The following is a 20,667-nucleotide window of genomic DNA, read 5'->3' as shown; positions in this document are numbered from 1 at the left end:
CAACTGGCAAAACGCTTTCTGGGGATCCAACTATGGTCGCCTTTTGGACATCAAGAAAATGGTTGATCCGAGTGGATTGTTTGTTTGTGCGGAATGTGTCGGGAGTGAGCTGTGGGATTCCAAGGGAAACTGCCGCGCATCTGGTCAAGATCGCAATTCGATATACCAAGAATAATATTAATTTTAAAATTTATCAAAGGTTTTTTATTGTAAAAGTTTGTGGCCTGTGTGTATTTTCATTAATTGTTAGGATTGTGTATGTTTCTCAATTTCCAGTGCTTCACAGTACTGGTGTACGAAATACTTGCACTTGATAAAAGCCTATCATTACAGCATGTCTTTCAGAATTCTGAAAATACTCTAGCCTTTTATCAACCGAACGTTTCCGGAAGTGCCTTTTATCAACCGAACGTTGTGGCCTGTGTGTATTTTCATTAATTGTTAGGATTGTGTATGTTTCTCAGTTTCCAGTGCTTCGCAGAACTGGTGTATGAAATACTTGCACTTGCACAGTATACGGTGATATACCGTATACTGTTACAGAAAATTTACGAGTATTAGTAATACAGTTCATACGAGTACTTTGATCGGCGCCGCGAGACACCTATAACTATTACTAACAAACAACAAAAAACTGCATGTAATTGCATTGTTATTACATGAAAACTAAGTCCGTGTTTACCAGTGCCTTTGGTACGGTACGCTTAAGAAAACAAAGACAACGTCTTGGTTTTGTATACATGTTATCCGTTGCAGTCTTCGTGTCATAGCAAGCGTTACATTCTTGTGAAACTCCTTCCCCAAATCTGCAGTCCCAAAACTAGCAGGTCTATAACCTTATAAATATTTTTCGGATCTCATTCAATTCCGATCGCAATAATACAACAGATTTACTTGCCTGTTGGCCAGTAGCCAGTTAAGCTGAACTGGTGATTACTAATCCACAAAAAAAGGAAAAAGGAATGGCGCAGAACCTGAAGCATCGAGCGGTGAGATTACCAATCACCCTGTTGCTCCTAACAGGCATTACAGTCTGTACAGCTGTAGCGCCGGCTGGAATGACGAGTCCACAGTGCCGATGTTTATCGAACAACACGTGCTGGCCATCAGCATCCGAATGGGATAAACTGAACGGTACTCTCAACGGCCAGCTTATTATTCCCCGACCAACCGGTATTTGCCTATCGGGCCTGTTTCGAATAAACCCAACCACTGTACTTTTCTTGTATTTTGCAGCATATCCATGTTATGCCGGCTCTGGATTCAATGCATTCGAGTGCCAGATTATTAAGCAGTCCTTCACGCAACCATCCTTTATGATGAAAAATCCCGGCAGCATGCAGGCGTTCAATGCGGAAGAAGACGGTCAAATGCGGTGCTCTGTGGAAGAGTCGTTTATTCGGGGTGTAGTTTGCCAAGCGGGTCGTGTTTCTTCCTATGGCATCGCTGTTCGGTCAGTGGCGGATATTCAGAATTCGTTGGCCTTGGCCTCGCTCTTGAGCATAATTTACGCGTCGTAGTCAGATCAACGGGACACGATTATCTGGCTCGCAGTGCCGCGAGTAATTCCTTTTTAATCTGGATGCATCATTTTGCCGATATGGAAACCCGGAATTCGTTTACTCCAAATGGGTGCAGCGCTAATTACACGATTAAGTTTCCGGTGGTGATAGCGACCGGGAGAATCACCTGGGACGAGATCTATGCAAAGGTCAGTCATAAAAAATTTTTTTTGCTTTAAATTATGTTTCTAGTTTGTTTAATGGAAGGCAAAAATATCCAAAATGCAAAGGTGAGAATATATTACCAATTTCAAGCACTAAAAGCTTTTTGGTTACAGATTGAGAAGGATTTCAATAACAGTATGGTTGTCGTCGGTGGACAATGTTTCGCTATTGGTGCGGCTGGCGGATAGATCCTCGGAGGCGGTCACACCGCAATGTCCCCAAAGTTCGGTTTAGCGATAGATAATGTCATTGAATTCCAACTGGTAACAGCCGACGGCCGTTGGCTAACGGCCAATGAATGAACGAAGAACTATTTTGGGCTCTGCGGGGCGGTGGTGGCGGGACCTTCGGCATCGTCACTTCGGTAGTCCACCGGCTACATCCTGTACCAAGAGGATTCACGGCGTACTCAATCCTAATTACAAACCCCAACGGTTCTGGATTGCTTAATGATACACAGCTGGAGAATATTTTAGAAATACTGGGGAGACGAACCACCGATTTGGATGAAAATGAGTGGGGTGGATTTTTCTCGTATGTTCCCACTTTGGATACTGCTTCCTTTTCCTGAATTTGAATAACGCGTCACATGTTCTGCGGTCAGTGGAGGCGTTAAAAGATGAGTTTGAGCAGATGCAACAGAAAAGCGGACTTTCGGTTGCTCCAGTGTCACCTGGAGGATACGCAAAATCCTACAAGAGCTTTCAAGTAAGGGCGATTTATTACAACCAATATAAATTTTGCATATGTACAGCACCACGCATACTTCCTCCGTTCCTCGATCCACTACGATATGAGTACTTTTTTGTGAAAACTATCAGTTATGACCACATGTTTCGCTGGTCAGTTGTCTTGGTGAATAGTAGGAAAAATACATGCCATTTTTGTAATCCGATACAGTAAAATTTGTGAGATTGAACATCTGCGAACATTGAACACGGCTTTACATTGAACGCCCGCCTAGGAACCGGCGCGTCTCGTAAACTATAACATAGGGGGGCCACCGCGAATATTGAACATCCGTATAAAGTGAACATTGAACGCTTTTCTCGGAACCGTACCAATAAAACGACTCTGTTCATAGTGAACGAAGGCCTAAAATCCGGCTCCGATATGTGAGAAAGACGGCAGGGAGAGAATAACTTTGAACAATACCGTTTTATACGGGCACTGTTCACTTGTTTTACACAACTTATAGCTTTTACACAACTTATAACTTTTATTAGTGTAAACCCGCGCAGGCGTATTGTTATGTGTAATGGCAGATGCCGATTAAAGATCGACTTATAGCTTGTTTGCTATGCAGCTTACTCTATCTGGGCTACAATGTTTCGTATCAAAATGGCGTAAAAAATGTCAAGAGATTGGTGCAATTTCTTTTAGAATTCTTTGCAGTATAAGACTTAACCTGTATATCTGTAAGTATAGATTGCAGTATAAGTATATAACCTTTGAAAAGACTAGTCAGAAAGAGGGGGCGACCCCGCTTGATGCCCCTGGGGGTGAGTTTTGCTGCCCCAGGGGGGACCCCAAGTTGGCTCCCCCCAGGGGCATCTACTGCGAATATTGAACACTCTTCTACATTGAACGGTTTTGAAGGAACCGTAGGTGTTCAAAGTACACAGATTTTATTGTATCTTATGAGTTAAGGTCAGAATGGCAAAATGGACAGATTCTGAAACACCAACCGGACAGCTTTACGATTCAGGTCATCGTGGACTACTCGGCTCACGATTCGTTCCCCGAGCGGCGCTTCCTCAACCGCGGCAGGTTGCCCAAACGATCGTGGCGGCCATGAATCATAACGGACCGCAATTCGGGATCATGGGTCATCTGACCATTGGTCCTGGAGTACGGCAGAACAGTCACGCAGCGCTCACATCTGCCACACCGGCATGGCGCACGACAGCGTGGCATATGGTTCTGTTCACGATGTGGGAATTTAATGCAACCAATCAGGAAATGGAGCATAATAAAGCGGCCCTTAATGCGGGTGTACAAGTTCTGCGCGATGCCTATCTGCGCGATGCCTATCCGGATTCGGGAGCGTATTTGAATGAGGCTTTCATCGAGGAACCCCGGTGGCAGCAGGCGTTTTGGGGTGCCAGTTATGACAGGCTGTTGAAGGTCAAGAAAGAGGTTGATCCTCATGGGTTGTTCGTTTGTGCAGAATGTGTGGGCAGTGAATTATGGGATGTGTCCGGCAACTGCCGACAATATAACTAATTGGTAGCCATATTAACGGCTAGCTAATAACTCATACTGCTTAGTTATTCGCGCTCATTACATATTGCGGCATAGTGGTGACCTTTGTGGCCTGCATGTAACACGTGTATGTACATGTATTTCCTTGTTGTCCTGTTGCAAAAAAATCAGTTTCACAATAATACTGCGTCCTCGGTTTCACAATAATATATTATACCGGCACCTCAAATTGTGACATATACCGAAACTAAAAATCCAGACATCAGTCTGACCACATTGTGACCCTTTAAATGCATACACGCAACATACACCGCGGTGCGCGCTGTTGACGTTCCAGAACGAAAAGTTACATGTGTAATTCTACATTACGCCTGATACACTAGGCGCAAGTATTCTAATTACATCGGCATTGTAAATAAGGACAAAAAACACACAACTCACTCCGCGAACTCGCTTCTATGGATTTTGGTTACTTTTCGTTCCTGTTAGTTTCGTATCTTTGGAGCTTTACACCGCTTATGCTTCAAGGAACCTAAAAGATTTTTTTACTAAACGTTCATACTACTGGAATACAATTTCGACCTGTCGAATAAAACGCTGTAACTAGATTCAGTCCGCTTTGCGTTCATCTTTTCATAATATCATGGAGGATAATGCGCGTTAAACGACCTCTTTTCTCTTATAGCCAATAGCTAAACCTGTGAAATACGGCTAAGAACTGCATTTTGCGCTTGTAAAGCACTGGGTCAGTGCAAGCACTGATCCAGAATTTAATATTGTGAACTGATATTGATTTGATGTACTCGTACTCGTATAGATCGATGTACTCGTACAGAATAGAAATATATGCAAAGTACACACATACGAGCACAACATAGAAGCATCGCTACCCTAGAGATGCTGTCCTATGGAATGCCTACGGAGGCAGACGTTGAGATACAAATTTATTGATCGGTTTTCTTTTGCAACCACAGACACAAAGTATAGCTTGCGTTTCCTCCTAATGTGAGTTCTGATAGCTCCCAGCAAAAATTTTATTTTTTCCCGGCTTCAGATAAAAATCATCAGTTCTGCAGTACATCTATAAACCAAATCTCGTTTACTCCTCAGACTCAGTTGTATTATTTTTTTTTGCACGGAGACGGGGACCTGCTGAAGTAGCGCTTTTGCATCTTGTTCCTCCCGAGATAAGCGTGTTATTAAGCCCTTGGCATCGCTGGCTCTAAGTACAGGCACTATTTTTTCCTTATCACAAGCAGATATGCGCCACGCCTGATTAACTGAAGACAAAGACAATATGCCGAAGCAGCCGGCACATTTTTCACCTGGTTATATAGCCTGCTACCTAACCAACAAAACATGGCGACGCGCCATTGTCGTGACCTACCTGGTCACCACATCTTTCATCCAAGCACTGTTTCGTATCGCTATCCTGGGCATCTTTACCTTAGGCTGCTTTGAGGCTTGCTATGTTTACTCTTCTGCAGACCCTCATGATACTGTAAGTCAATGAATACCCTCGATGGATTGATCATAAACATTACTGTATGAGAATGCTTTCTTTTATAGCGCCGTCATCATATACCCGAAGATTCCATCATAATTTTATTAGGCCCGCTGTGTTTCTATCCTGGCATCATCCTCTTTTTAGCAACTGTACGGTCACTGAAACAATCATGGCAGTTGCTGTTAGGTGTTAATTCATTTCGCCAGTCCTGTATTCCAATCGGTATACGGGGGTTCACCAATTCCTCGGCACACTGGCAAAAGATATGCACTGATTTACGTAGCAGTCTTGAATTGGCTAAAGTTTTCAAGAATGGCATCGCCTTATCCGTGCTTATTTTGTTGGCAACCAGCTATATTCTGGAGTGGTGGGATCGAAACGTTTTCCACTTCGAAGCCCTGCGGAGAATGTGGATAATATTACTAATGGAGGCTTTGACGGAATATCTGGATCGGTGCATGGCACGGGAAGCGGAAAGCTTGGAGCTGGAGATCATCGCATCCTGGTTTCAACAGCGGACGGACCAAATTTCTACTAAAAATCGCGTTGCTAAAAATTACGCGGTCTTACTACAGGAGCTTACTTCGTCGGTAGAAGCGTTTAAGGATATCAGTGTATAGACAGGACTGCTTCTTTTGTAGCGCCTTTGCGATCTATCCATGCAAATTTTGTTGCATATGTAGTAATGTAGCAATGCACCAATTATTTTGATTCGTTTTCTCGTACCGTACCGTGTCGTCGTTCCACAGAAAGCGCAGTACAGATACTCACTCAAAAGCTACCATACCACAGTGCACAAAAATTCATGGTATAAAAATAATATTTATTACTACAGCTTAATTAAATAAGTATCAGTGGTCTAACGGTTGGCTCTGAGATTGTGGCAGCAGTGTCCTCGGAAGGAGGTAGAGTGGACTATCCAGAAGCGTTTGACCAAATTAACACAATGTTATGTGATCTCGCTCGCGCAGCACTTTCAAATTTTTCCCAAAAGGCTGCTCAACACTGCCAATTCCGACTATCAGCTCAATAATACTGGCAATCAGTAATCTTGACGTTAGCGAATTAAAAGAAGTGATGACAATTGACGAAGACTACTGACAGGCACATGATGAACGAAGGGAAACTACTTATAACAATTATCATTTTCTATCCAGGATGCGCGTAAGAGAAACTATAGGAACACATATGCTGACTTTCGTTTCTCCGAACTGGTTTTTTTTGCGACCACAATTATGCTTCAAAACTTTCCTAGCCGATCGAAGGAAAGTTACAAAACCCACAGACAACACAAACTACGGCATCAAAGAACCACTGCCTTATCACAATATAACTTTGTGTGAGATTTGGATGAAGACAACAGCGCCGGATTACGGGTCCACGGTGCAACCGACTCCATCGTCCGTGCTAGAACAACCTCTCCACACCCAAGATGGTGGGCGGAAGGGAAGAACGAAATGCTATTTACAATTAACTATTACAAACACAATTAAACATGAAGTTCAAAAATATTCCACTGAACAGAGACGTACAGCTGAGCTACACCCATAATCGAAGACATACTATTTCTCTATTATCGGATGCAAATCGATATCTGGTCAACACACCCTAATGGCTTTTTCCGGCTGGACACTAATAAACCACGTAGTCCAGGCTGTCCATTCAGTTAAGCGTCAAAATGGGCAGTTAAAACTAATTTTCGTTAAGGGAAATGGTCCTTAATTACAAGATACGTAATTCAGTTTTGGTATGTTTCTAATTACAGTACTGCATCTTATAAGTGCAGATAAATATTGTGTTGTATGATGTATTGTGATTTCCCAGAGCGCTTGCACTTACTGCAGTTATTGCATTGTGACCGACAAATGTCTAATGCTAATAATTGTTTTTATTGCAATAGTCTCTCGTAATCGTTAAACGTCGCTGTAAAATGATGCAAGTCATGCAACCCATCCTTGATGTAAACGGAAATGTTGCCAACTAGGTATGGATTTATTAATAATAACATGTATGAGTACATTGCATTATAACGCTCCAGAATTACACATACCATGGTTAGTACTAACTTACTGTATCGTGCAGTATTACAGTACTTGCATTATTTCATGCTGCCTCCCGGATTGCTCTAGCGTTCAGCTTACCGCCATATTGTACAACACGGGAAAACCCACTAAATAAGAGTTTTGTTTTTTGTACAGATACAAGCAAAAGTAATGTCATATACTTTGGCTTCAACTTAAAAGGTCGATTCAATATAAACAAGTAAAATAGCTTCCTTCTAACTCTGTTGAACAACCGACAGTACCCAAAAACTACTCACAGAAGCCAAGTTTCTGCGCTGTTACCAGATATTTTATTTATGTATACTTCTAGTGAAGAGTTAACATCATGTCCATTGTCCAGTCTGCATATGTGTTTCACTGTGTACTGTACCGTCAGTAAGTACTGTATGAGTGTATCAGCAAGCTAAACAAAGAAAAGAAAGCACTCAAGTGCAGCAGACTCAAGTGCAGCAGCACTTTTATCAGTTCTTATCAGCGGATTAAAAATTAAGCGGGAAACTGTAAAATGCACTGTTGCATCTGCGCACAATCGCTCGAAACAAAAATTTTCACAATCAAAAAACCGTGTTTTTTGCATTTTGACAAGCAAAAACTTTTCGTATTGTACCTACATAACATAAATTTTTTTATGTACTCACATTCCCATAATATATTTTGAAAGGTGGCTATAACTTTCTGTCGCAAAAAATGCCATTTTGTGTGTGGCTTATTTCATTCCTTCTGCGCTGTATCCACGGCGAGTTGACCAGACGAGAGCAGATCATGGTAACTTGGCTCGCTGCTCTGATCTTTGGACCGATTGTGTTCGGCTGTTCAGGTGGTAAACTGGACCCCGAAAAATTGCCCAATAACGACATTCAGAAAGCGATGATAATTGTGGGTTGCATATGGACAGTCGTGTGTTTAATCGGACTTGGATTTAATATTTATTGGTACCGTACGGAACCAAACCCGCTCCTCCGCCCCGACCAGCAGCCGCCGCAACAGCAACCAGCAGTCGCAACACGCGTCGATGTGGAGGCTCGGTATCATGCTGGAGCATACAGCGTGGCCGTTCGGTTCCAGCGCGACGCACCACCAACTTATGAAACACTGGCCGAGGCGGAACAGTTGTCTCCCCCTCGTTATCGGCGCACTGCGGTACGTACGGATTGTGGTATTTGGCAGAATATAACACTAGCCAGAAGCTACCATTATGTCGCTACGTGCACATTAATCACATTACTGTGTAATAATAAAACACTCTTTTGTACTGTACAAATTACTTTAACATACAATTACTGATATTTTTCATTGTAAAATTAAGTTTAGTAAAATTTATGTTCGGAATATTTACTGAAAAATTATTGTTAAATAAATTATTTTAGAATATTATGAAATAATTACTGTAGTGTTATTTACTGCGATTAACTTCCATTGAATGCTTTCAGATTCGTGACCAACAATCGCCGCCACTGTATTCCGCATCAGAACAGCAGGAGAACGTGGTCCGCGTTGGCGGCACAATGGCCGAACGCGTGGTTATGTTGTAGTATATAGCATTTTCTCGTTTTAATTAGCTCATGATGTCTCGGGTTTTTTACAGTGCATCAGTTAATGCATGGGCTTTTGCTAAAGGTTTGGTCTGAATGTTTATTATTATCGCTCTTCCGATCAGCAGCTTCGATCTCCAGTATCCCCCACACGCTGGTACGGATTGTGTATTGTAATTTTGTGAGTAAATATTAATTACTTTTGTGATGCGTATAATCATATACATTTTAACTTATGTACATAGTTAAACCGAAGTGGGAGCGTTTTTTTTAAAACTATCAATACGAAGTACTAATAAAAGTGTGGTCTAACAATTCGACACACTCCTGTACTCGTACGCAGCTGTGTGCCTTGATTTGCCCGCCTATTCTGTTATCCAGCACATTTTTATTGCGCGGCAGTTCTCGTGCCGGTTCAACCATAAAAAAGTAAAAACGCCATTTTGTGTGTGTGTGTATGGACATTAGATACTTACTAATTGTCATCTAAGAGAAAAATAACACCGAACAATACATGTCGCATTTATACAGAAAAAAGAATTAAAAGATTATATAGATATTAATTTCCCTTGGTATCCAGTATCCACACACAAGAAATTGTTATCATACAACTACAATGAAGTACGTAATTATCGGCATTAATTAGGCTCAAAGTGCATTTCGGCATTCGTTAAAAGTTAAACTGTAACACATATCGTACCGACAGCGTCATGCGCGCTGAAAGCGTCTACTCGCATATTAACGATATCACACACACCGTTTAATCATTTTTGTAAAAATAATCTTGCAGATCCTCAGCAATGAAGAAAAAACGAATTATAAAACTCTTCCATCTGAAAAAAATGGACAAGATTTTCGACAAAAACTATAACGAAGCAGTACATCTCCATCGCGGGCCGATGAGCAACAACAATTAAAACAAATATAAAATCAAGGCAGACCAAACGTATCTATAAATTATCATCCTCGTTGAGACGGGTATATGTGACCACGACACCATTCTCCCCATGCGCAGCGACATTGGCATGGGACGCCGCGGTGTTCCGAGATCGGCGTTTGTAGCAACCGAGAGCGATCGTCGTCAGGATAATCACCAACAGCACCGTCACCAACGCCACTGTCACATCCGAAACTGTAAAAGAAAAACACACGAATTGTCATTAACAAGAGACGTATTCAGCGACCAACATCTCTGCCACTCTTTCAAATAAGAAATCCTGGCAGAAAAAGATAACCAGTGCAACTAGTCGGCAAATTAAATGATGACTTCAAATCCAGCTTACGCATGTAGCAGAAGCACAAGTTAGTATTAAAGTCGTTCAAATAATTTGGTTACTGTTTTTTTGACTATCCAAATCGCCAAAACCACAATCAGGTCAAATGATTCCGATTTCAGCAATCAACCGTTTCACATGGCAGATTGGCAGTCAATATTGACCAGCGTTGAATTTAGCTGTATTTCGTATAATGCTTGCGTAGTTTTACTGTAAATGTAACACAAAATCTACTGCATTCCACACATATTATTATCGCCAGAAACGAAAGACTATACTACGAGTACAAGTAGACGCATTACATGACTTACATCCAATTTATTTAAACATCAATTTCAACTTGTCGAATCTGTCGCATTAATGCTGCGGTAAAATGAAAGATTATTACAATGCTTTCCAGTGATTAAAGGATTATCGTAAAAAAAAATAAGCTACGCTGTAGTTTTAAATTTTTACCATCAATTTCGGCTCCAAATACAGGACTTTGGCATTCCTTGTTCCAGTTTTCAACGGTACAATGTTTTGTCACTTCTCTTAGTTGTTTCAGCGGGCACAGTGCATCGCAGCGCGCATGTTTCAGTATCTGCGGCTCAGAATTCGGGATGTCGTCCAAACTAAGAACATAAATACACAAAAATTCAGATTAACGTTTCTCCGGTATAATTATTGACTATACATACTCATTTTTCAGCAACAGGCGAACCGAATCATTTTGGAAGAGCTCAAATATCACAGTTGCCTAAATACAAACACCGAGGGTTAGTTGTATAATCCGACGCAGACAAATGCGAAAACGCTCCACAACTTTACCGTATAATTTGGAACGCCCATAAATCCCAATGTGTCGTTATAATTATACATTTCCAGTGTGGCCAGAAGTCCGGCAACAGTTGTATCGTGCTGTAAAATCAGCCAAATAACAGTTAAACCATTTTGCCAGTGCTGCATAATAATGAAATCTCTTCGCTACTTCGGCATGCAGATCCCTTATTTGAACAATAAATCATGTAAATAAGTTGCCTGAATGGTAAATCTGGTAAACAATTCACGACCCGGAAAAAGGCTTGTTCAGCACATATGCATGAAGTTACTTCAAAAATGCACCATACAATTAGTACCAAATTATCAAGCGGTTGTAGGCAAAAATCGGTTGTAGGCAAAAATAAATAATCTACATTTTACTAAACCCATTTCCCAGTTTTATTTCTTACCCCCGAATAAACAAACATTCTGGTGTCGTTGCGTTTCAGCGGCGCTTTTCCCGCTCGCTCATCCATCCGCTGCAGGAGCAGCGCCAATAAATTCCCCCCGGCGAGACGCGCTCGGGGGATGTCACCGTTGGCTCCCACTTGTAAATGAAATTCAATCGCGTCGAGGTAATGGAGAATATTGTAGACTGTCTCGTTCATCCATTCCGGCCGTTCCAGGCCGGCTGAATTTAGCTGACAGAAAACGGCATCGTGCACATGCTCCAGAACTGTCATGGCATCGCGTCGCTTCGTGGCCACTTCGCCGCTTTTATTTACCACGTAGTCGAAGACATTCTGCAATCATATTTCAGTTCATTTACCGTGCACTTGTAAAACGTACGCATGTGTTTAAAATATATGCAACAACAACTGGACTATTTTTATCAAAAGTTATTTAAGTGTTTCACTTGATCGATTAAACAGCATTTCAAAAAAAGTATCCTAACAATGCATAGAAAAAACATCCTCAAAACGAACATAATGTTTGTCATCAAGCGTGAAAAACACTAACAAACTGACAAACACATAAGCTACGTACTGCATGCCTGCATGATACGGCGAATGCACAAAAACTGAACTTGAAAGTTGTACGAGTACAATACTATTCTACACTATAACGAAACCTAAATATTAAACCTTATTTTTGCGCTGTTTATTTGTATTATCACAGAAACGTTTACATCGTGCACACAATCAAAAACTTGGCATCTGGTTAATCATTCTCAAAGAAATTTCAGGGCTGAAAAAGCTATCAAATGCCAATAAAAGAGCCGCCGATGACAGAAAAATTACCTACACGATTTCCGCAACTCACCCTGTACTCCTTGTATAATTTCACCATTTCATCGGTATTCATCAGGTCGGCTTTGAGGCGGAAATATTCCGGACAGGGCGCCTTTTTCGTCAGCAGATTCTCCTCGGACAACGGCACCGTGTGCACCGAGATGGGGCGCCACATTTGTCCCAACACGTTGTCCCATTTGGCCTCCCCGTCCGGAGGAAACAAGCCCGCGGCGAAGGCTTCCGCGCTCTGTAATGTGCGATCGGTCTCCGATGAGCGGATGTATACCTGTCGAAATAATGTGACAATAAAACTGAAACACATCTGCGAAGGCCAGAAGGCTCATATGGAGCGAAATTTTAAGTTTCGCGGTAACGCTGAATGCAGTTATACAGCCAAAATAAATGCAAAGAAACCAAAACATGTGCAAAAATAAAACGTTTGGCAAACCAAAATATCCAGGAAATTAATGGTTAACCTAAACACATAACAGTAATATCTCCATGGAAAAAATAAAAAAACTAGCGCAAAAATCGAAATGTACATAATAAAATAATGAACATTCAAAGTGATACAATTATAAACGTATAAAATAAAATCAAAAACATAACAATTGCGTACATAAAAAGCACATAAAAACATCCATTTCTCCGTATATGAAAATTAAGATCACGGTTAAATCGAAACAAATTAATTCCAAAAGCAATGATACAGACAAAATTTGATGACTGAATGATTGATTAATCTCCGATGCAACATATTTTTCATGTGCATTTTGGAACTTTTATAAAAACATCTGCCAATAGACAAAACTTTTTCGGGAAACATCTGCAAAATCCACACACCTGATTCGGTCCATAGAGAGGATCCAGTAATTTCTGATAACGCTGCTTGAAAAATTTCCCCAACTCAAACTGCTGTTTCATCCCTTTGGGAGTCAGGCGGGCAAAACCATTGAGCCAGACACTTTCTGCGACTTTGTCCTCCTTATACGTGTGTATCGGAGCCCGATCTCCATGACGGAAGATCTACAGAAGCGCCAACAAATCAAGCTACTGGGTCTGCCACAAATCACCACACTGCGAAAACGCAACACGCACCAACTGCACCAGCTTCAGATCTTCGACGACTTCCACAGCCCAGGATAAGGAGAAGAGATGTGTCAGCACCAGATACACTGCGGAGATGAGGGGAGACTGGAAGTTCATAGTATCAAGGGGAGTGACGCGCCCAAGTATCCCATGGGTTCGCTGTCAACAGTGTCAGTGACACTTGAGTTCCAGCTGCAGATTAAGAAGGTAGAGCTGGCAGGTGGTGCTGATCTATCCAGAATGACACTGTGTGACCGTATGAGCAGGACATGCAATGTCTGTAATTCATTTATTGATCACTGATGAAACTTAAGTTACCGAGTAAAACTGTAAGCAGTTAATTAGTACTTCGACAGAAAAAAATGAATAAACAGAAGTCGAAACTGTCAGACAGTTGCCTACTGTGACGTACTGTCAACACTTCTTCAAAGAAGCTAACTTCAAAGAAGCGAAGTACGATCAAACTGTGTTCCGTTGCCAATTCACCACACTGGAGCCCGCAAGCGGTTGCATGTTGCATCACTTGCATGCCACACAGCAAGGATTTCATCTGGCCTGTTAACCACTTCCGGTCTTTTCTACGTCCTTTTTCTTTACCTTTATGGTAATTAACGTAATAAACACAACCATGCGTGGCAGGCAGCAGTTACGTTTTAGTGCCAATTTCAGAAATATTAAAAATTCACAAATGACCAGTCCGCGAGAGCGCACAAAATGTAATATATCCTGTTGCTTTGTCGCACGATACCCCGAGTAAAATAGTTCGTAAAAAAAACGTTAGCTAAACGTTAGTTAAAGGCCACGTTCGAATTTTCAGGACTTTTCGCATATATGCGCATACAAGTGCTGGTTCTTGAAGGTGGATCTGCATTATCATGTGATGTCCGCTCTGGAAATTCACCTTCCATGGCTGGAATTAATCATCAGCAGAGTCATACATCTTCATTATAACCTTGGGGACCTTTGTGCTTGTCTCGATTATTATAAGTTTGTATCTTTTTATTTATTATTATTCTATCTTTTTATTTACATTATTACAATTTAACAAAAACTGACTCGGTCATGATCAGCTGCGCCTTTATATTTCTCAAAGTAAACCATTACTAGTATTTCGTTAAAAGAACGCTGTGGCTCAAATCTAACCTGATCATGGTAAGCCGTTATATTAACTTAAACATGCTTTAAGTGCACCGGTGCACGCAATTCCTTCTAATTAAGCAGCACACTTATGTTCCCGATATGCACTCAACTATACTGCGTCAACGACGGCTCGGTGGAATCAAGCAGCACCGGCTTCGATTTCAACGGGATATGGGCGCCTCAAGTCCACCCTTTCCCGGAGCCCCCGCCCTAACCCACCAGCAATACGCCGCGGGTGCCGGTGCTGAACAGTCAAAGTATGGAGCGATGTACCCGGGGTGCGATCGAGTCAGCGGAATGCTCGGCAAGGAGCTTTTGCGCGTCACCGGCACCGTCTATGGTGATCACCGTGATATGTTTTGCTACTGCGCGCTGCAATGCGCGCCGCATTTTTTGCCCGCGAATACACGATGCAATCGAAAAATCGAATAGACGGGCGCGGTGTCCAGTGTCTGAACATCCGGTCTGAACATCCATGCGGATCCGCATGGTATGGGATCTCAGTCGAGCGATGCAGCGCACGGCATTAGTTATTTTAATTTTGTTAAGGCTGTGATAATGAGTAGTATACCCAACTGGCATTTTTTCTTGGGTCGATCGGTGGTTTTCCCCCAAGCTTTGTACTCTGCACTTATATGGCGCAGTGTCACCTGATCGTTCGGTGTACAAGGCACCTGGACGGGGATCTAATTATGAAAGGTTATATTGAGAACGATCGTGTAAAACTGTACATTGTCTATGATAACACGCAGGTGACAGCATAGTTTTTGCAATCTGCTGGAGCGTCGGAACTCACGCACGGCGGCTCAAATGCTGGGAATAGCCTACTGCACTGGAGGCGTTTTAAATTCAACAATTTTATAAACGCCGCAGAAAAACTATACCGGACACAGCTCGGCATGACATTTTTTTGGGCGAGCATACAGTAAGACAATTTCTCATTGCCGCCTTTCTCATTACTCTCGAGACACGTAACGCTTTATCGATCCCGGATCCCAGATGGTGTCACGGTCATACACAGAAGTTATCCCGGGATGGTGTAATATTATTGATTTTAATAGTTGATAGCATTCACCAGTAGCAATACGTAAAGATAGAGCAGCGCCGCTAAATGGTGGAATATTGCCGCGATACCTTCGGCGTTCGATTTTATGGTTATCAATAGTCAATAGATTCATATATCCTTACGTCCTTATTTTTTGGAAATTATCTCCTAAATCAAGATTAATTTTTTCAGTAAGTTGATAATTTTATAAAATAAAGCATCGCACAAACGTTTCTACCTGTATCTTTAAAAAAATCTTATATTTTGGAGAAGGTCTAAAAAGATTTTTAAAAGTTGTAGTACTTAAGGGTTGTTAGTACTTAACGGTTGCTAGTTTTGGAAATTATCTCCTAATTCAACGTTGATTTTTCCACTAAGTTGTTAATTTTATAAAATAAAGCATCTTCCAAAGCTTCCTACCTGCAGCTTGGAAAAAAATTTCTGGTTTCCGGAAAGTTTTCAGAAACCCTTTCAAACTTTCTTTACTTGGCGTTTAAAGTTCATAGAAATTTCCAGTAAATTCTGGAAACGTCTCGAATGAGCAAATACAAATTTCGCAGCTTAGCAACCTGAACTGCAGATCTGTGTATGTTATTTAAATTGTCAATTCCATCAAAAATTCAAAATTATAGCTTTTTTTAAATTCTTGAAACCTTTAAGACGTTTTTAAAACATGTTCGAATACCTCAAAATAACTATTAATTTTTCCAAAGTCGGCTCCAAAGCTTTTACATTTCCAGAATTTCTAAATATTTCTCAATATTTCGACTCGGCCCCGCGCAGCGGGGCCGTTACTTTTAACGTTTTTAGCCTCCAGAGTTTCGAAATTTTAAAAATGTCTAGAAATGTCTGAGTACCTCAATATCTCGCGGTCTTAAGGGATTTGGCCCGGTACATACTACATGGCACCAAATTTGTATGTATATGTCCACAACAACTTGCGCTGTCGCACGCTCCTAAACCCTAATTCTCATAACGGTCCTCATACTCATAACCCTATTTCTAATTCAGAATTCCTACTCAAAACGGCTTTCATAATCATAATCATACTTTGATTCTAACGGTTATCATATTTTTGTTCGTATTCATAACTCAGACCTTTACCGCTACTCATACCAGTGCGCTACTGCGCTCAATGTTATTAGTAAAAGCATTATAGTATTTATTAATCGTAAAAACCGTAATATTGACACTAAGTTTGAATAGCTGTTGCGCAAATTGTGCACCATTGTTGAATTTTTAAAAAAAGTTTTTTTGATATCTGCTTTTGTTCTGGGTAGTAATTTGCGTTGTTACTGTTCCTGTGTTCCATTGCTGTACAGTGTACGCGATGCTTTTGTCGAAATTTAGTTTTGTGGAAATTAAAAGTTAGCGGCCCGTTCACTTTTTGTTTGATGGAAGCTACGTAATAAGTAATAAGCCCATTAACATTTCAGGTTTTTTTCATTAGCACTAGTTTAAAAATGGACGAAAGTGGACAATGGTAGATTTTCTTGCTCAGTTTTTATATGCAGATTGAATTACTTAGCTTTCGTTACTCAGTTCAAGTTTACTGAAGTCATTTTGTAATGAAGCCATTTTCTAATAAATATTTTTTCGCTACTAATTCAGATGAAATAATTTTTACGAGTGTACGAAAGCGGGCGGTTGAGTAGACTTACATGAACACATGGTTGTAATTGAATATAACATTTTTGACACACCAGCATGAGTAATGGTTAAGATATGAGCAATAATTATAAATAAATTAATATGATGACCGGTAGGACCAGAGTATGATTATGATTATAAGGGCCGTTATGAGTATGAATTCGGAATTAGAAGTAGGAATATGAGTATGAGTATGAGAGCCGTTATGAATATTAGGTACATACCTAGCCTGGCTAGCCATGCAAAAAAGTTTTTAGGATTGCGCGACAGCGGAAGTTCCCGTGTATTTACCCGAATTTGGTACTATGTACCGGGCCAAATCCCTTAATTGTCTAATTTATATGTAATTTCTAAGTATCTAAAAGCCGGCCCGCGGCCCGTTTACCGTATTCACCCACATGGCGGCTCTGAGATACTGGTGGCAGCTTGGGCATTCACTAACCTCGAAATCTAATAAACATGTATTTATTTTATTTATTTTATTTTAATAAATACTGAAGAGCTTGACTGATGGCTGAAAAAATCTTACAATTAGTATCTAAAGGTGCAGCCTGCAAGGACACCTTGGGCGACCGTTAACTGTTCCCCGCAAGTTTCCATTAATTCTGCGCTGAAAAAATGGTATTTTATGGGCATCGTGTACAGATACAGGTCGATCGCGCCAAGTGTTTGCAGTTTTTTTAAAAAAATTATAAAATGTCAGCCGTCAACAAATAAATAATTATTTCATTTTAACATGGTTGCAGCATGTGTCTAACATGTTTTTCACTTGAACCGCCCTGTTGAGAACGTGTTTCGAATCCCAGTGATATCAAAATTGTTTCCGACCGTCTTGCAAATGGGGCTTGACCCATCGGCCGTGGTTGCAGTCTTCCGCCTTTAAATTTGTTTAGAGCTTTCGTTGACGTCTTATCGCAAAGTGATAAGTTTGGGCTGTTGCCCAACCAGTACTCTGCGAAACATGCCTGCCATGAACCGAGTTTCACCAAACCCGCCTGACCTTTGCAGAGTCAGTGCGGGCACCGTTGAAAGGGTGGGCAACCCCACTTCCGCCGTCTCAGTGCAGCCATGGAGTTTCTCAAATGTGCATTCTTGACAAAATCACGTGGAGAAAGTATTCACTGTTCGCTTAAAACTTTTATCAAAACAAAAGGCTCGAGACGTTCCAATCCGCCCACTTTCTCCAGCAGTCATGACTTTTTTAGTCATCGCTTCATTAATTTTTTCTCCATTCGTCCAGGACTTATATCTTCTTTCCTGTGTTGTAGATATTTGTCGACACCCCAAAATTAACTCAGGTTAAGGTAGTCCATGTCTAATTCATGGAAATTATTAGTTTGAGATTCCCCGTTCCTTGCGCTAGGCAACCACATTTCTCGGTAGGTGCTTTCTACCATACAAGTCTATGGGAGATGCCCTTTGCTTCGAGATCCCCTCGACCACTGATCACGCAAGATTTTGCTAATAACGCCAACGAACATCTTGGGCTGTACAATAACTTCCAGAAAACTCCAGGCAGCAATCTTAACGCTGAGATTTTCCCAAGGGTAGTTATAAGCATAAAAAAACTGACAGGTGCCCCTTCCCCAAAAACACCGCTCGGCTCCCTACTAGCACATTAAAAGATATTAGTTTTGATGGTGCTGGATTCGCAAAAAAAATTTTATTAGAAATATGCCGAAAAAGCAATAAAACGACTTACAGAAATATTTTTAATTTATTTTTTGCACCTGCCCACACTTGGTGTGATCGACCTGTATGTGACCCCACTCAATCCTTTTATCACCGTGAAAATATTATCTGTGGAACCAAAAAATTCAAGTTTTCAGTTCGTTAGATCGGTAATATAAAGTTACATTAAAAACGCCATAAAGAACCATGAAAAAATGGAAACTTACGGGGGCTTTCACAGTTTCAGAAAATGGTCGAATTTAACCGGAAAGCTTGAAAAAATTCCGCATTCCTTCATGTTTAAAATGTTTTCGCAGCTGGCCTCGCTGGGTTTTATATTTGAAATATTTCTCAAAATTTTTTTTATTGCTGTACGAAGTATATTTTGTATTTCTTTCATACTTCCATACCTTAAACACAACTGGTCGCGCGCTAGCGCGACCGATACTTGTATGTTATATGGTTAGGTTTATGAGTTTATGCTTATGCGCGAAAAAGTTATTACAATGAGTCCGATCCAGCCTGTAACTGAAAGTTCGGTAAATGTGACCCTGTTTATGAAGCCATTTTCAGCATGCTGGATCTGGAAAGGGAAAACCACCGATTTAGTAGTTAACTCGAATTGTTCTCTATTAAATCGGTGGTTTTCCATTTCCAGCTCCAGCATTAATTAATGCATTCCGAAAACACAAAACTCCTGGAATCGGTGTTAACTGGTCAAAGCGACGCAGCCAAAGATAAGGAGCAGTTACAAAAGGACACCGGATTATTTGGATTATCGACCAGCGACTGGGCCATCGGCTGCTTCCTCGCGATCGGTGGTTTTTCCTTCACGCTTTTTGCTTTTGGTGTCAACACCTGGTGCAGCAAAAATCACTGGACAATGCAAAAATCATGGAAATTAAAAGCAGGAATGGAGACATGTCTCCCTTGACCCGTGGGCCTCTATGCATAGAGGCCCACGGGCCAAGGGAGAAAGAGGCGCTGGTCGCCAGCGCACAGCCGCCGCCGCAGCCACAGCTAATATGGGACACGAACTTGACGAAACGTGGCGCAACGAAATATTCCGATCCGGGGTCACGCCAACGATCGACGATCACAACAGACGCTTTCGTCGTCCACCACAAGCCCTCAACAGGCCTCCCCTCCTACCGTCCGCTGTCTCCTCCTCCTGTCTCTGTCCTTCCTCATGCCTATGGTGAAATGGTGAATAACGATTTCGGTCAACTTGGCCAGTAATGGTTACGTCATATGCACCCGTAGAGAAGATCTAAGACGTAAAATTAAACAGAAAATATTAACTGGTATCGTAATATATACTTATTGGGGTTTAGTCATGCTTTGTAATTTAGACAGATTTGTAATTGTAACATATTGACTTATATCACATTGCAACATATTGTAATTTTGATTTACTATGTAATTCCTTACCAACAATTCGTCGTACTGAGCTAATGTAATGCTCACCATGGTCACTTTTATGTTTCGCCAGTATCCATGTGGACAACCCATTCCGCAGTTACTCATCTGGTATTTGTTAAAACGTGAATTAGTTTTTTATCTTGATGTTTTTCAACGTTTCCAGACAGTTCTCTTTGCAAAATCTGTCCCCCCCCCCGGTATTTTTGAACGGGTACGTTAATACATGAAATTTACATTCTTTAATTTCACTGTAATGCGGAAGAAGGACTGCAGTTTATGATCTGCATTTGTTGCTGCATTTACTCGTAA

At 41.2% G+C, this 20,667-nt stretch overlaps 2 protein-coding genes across 2 annotated transcripts; one reads left to right on the top strand and one right to left on the bottom strand.

Annotated features, from left to right (window-relative positions):
* Positions 1-4,919: 4,919 nt before the first annotated feature.
* LOC129587181 (uncharacterized) lies at positions 4,920-6,157 on the top strand. The gene is made up of 2 exons (XM_055480799.1): positions 4,920-5,433; positions 5,502-6,157. Exons 1-2 carry the CDS (start codon positions 5,230-5,232, stop codon positions 6,057-6,059), a joined length of 762 nt encoding a protein of 253 aa, XP_055336774.1. The 5' UTR covers positions 4,920-5,229; the 3' UTR covers positions 6,060-6,157.
* A 3,624-nt stretch (positions 6,158-9,781) lies between these two features.
* LOC129587098 (prostatic acid phosphatase-like) lies at positions 9,782-13,884 on the bottom strand. The gene is made up of 8 exons (XM_055480690.1): positions 13,440-13,884; positions 13,185-13,367; positions 12,373-12,627; positions 11,520-11,852; positions 11,119-11,208; positions 10,989-11,047; positions 10,765-10,922; positions 9,782-10,166 (listed from the first exon to the last, which is right to left on the bottom strand). The coding sequence occupies exons 1-8, from the start codon at positions 13,545-13,547 to the stop codon at positions 9,985-9,987; spliced, it is 1,368 nt and encodes a 455-aa protein (XP_055336665.1). The 5' UTR covers positions 13,548-13,884; the 3' UTR covers positions 9,782-9,984.
* Between the last annotated feature and the right edge of the window lie 6,783 nt (positions 13,885-20,667).

This window comes from Paramacrobiotus metropolitanus, unplaced genomic scaffold (assembly GCF_019649055.1).
Source record: "Paramacrobiotus metropolitanus isolate TYO unplaced genomic scaffold, Prichtersi_v1.0 Parri_scaffold0000023, whole genome shotgun sequence".
Classification (NCBI taxonomy): domain Eukaryota; kingdom Metazoa; phylum Tardigrada; class Eutardigrada; order Parachela; family Macrobiotidae; genus Paramacrobiotus; species Paramacrobiotus metropolitanus.
Note: the sequence above shows the minus strand (reverse complement) of the source record. Positions and strands in the feature narration are given on the sequence as shown.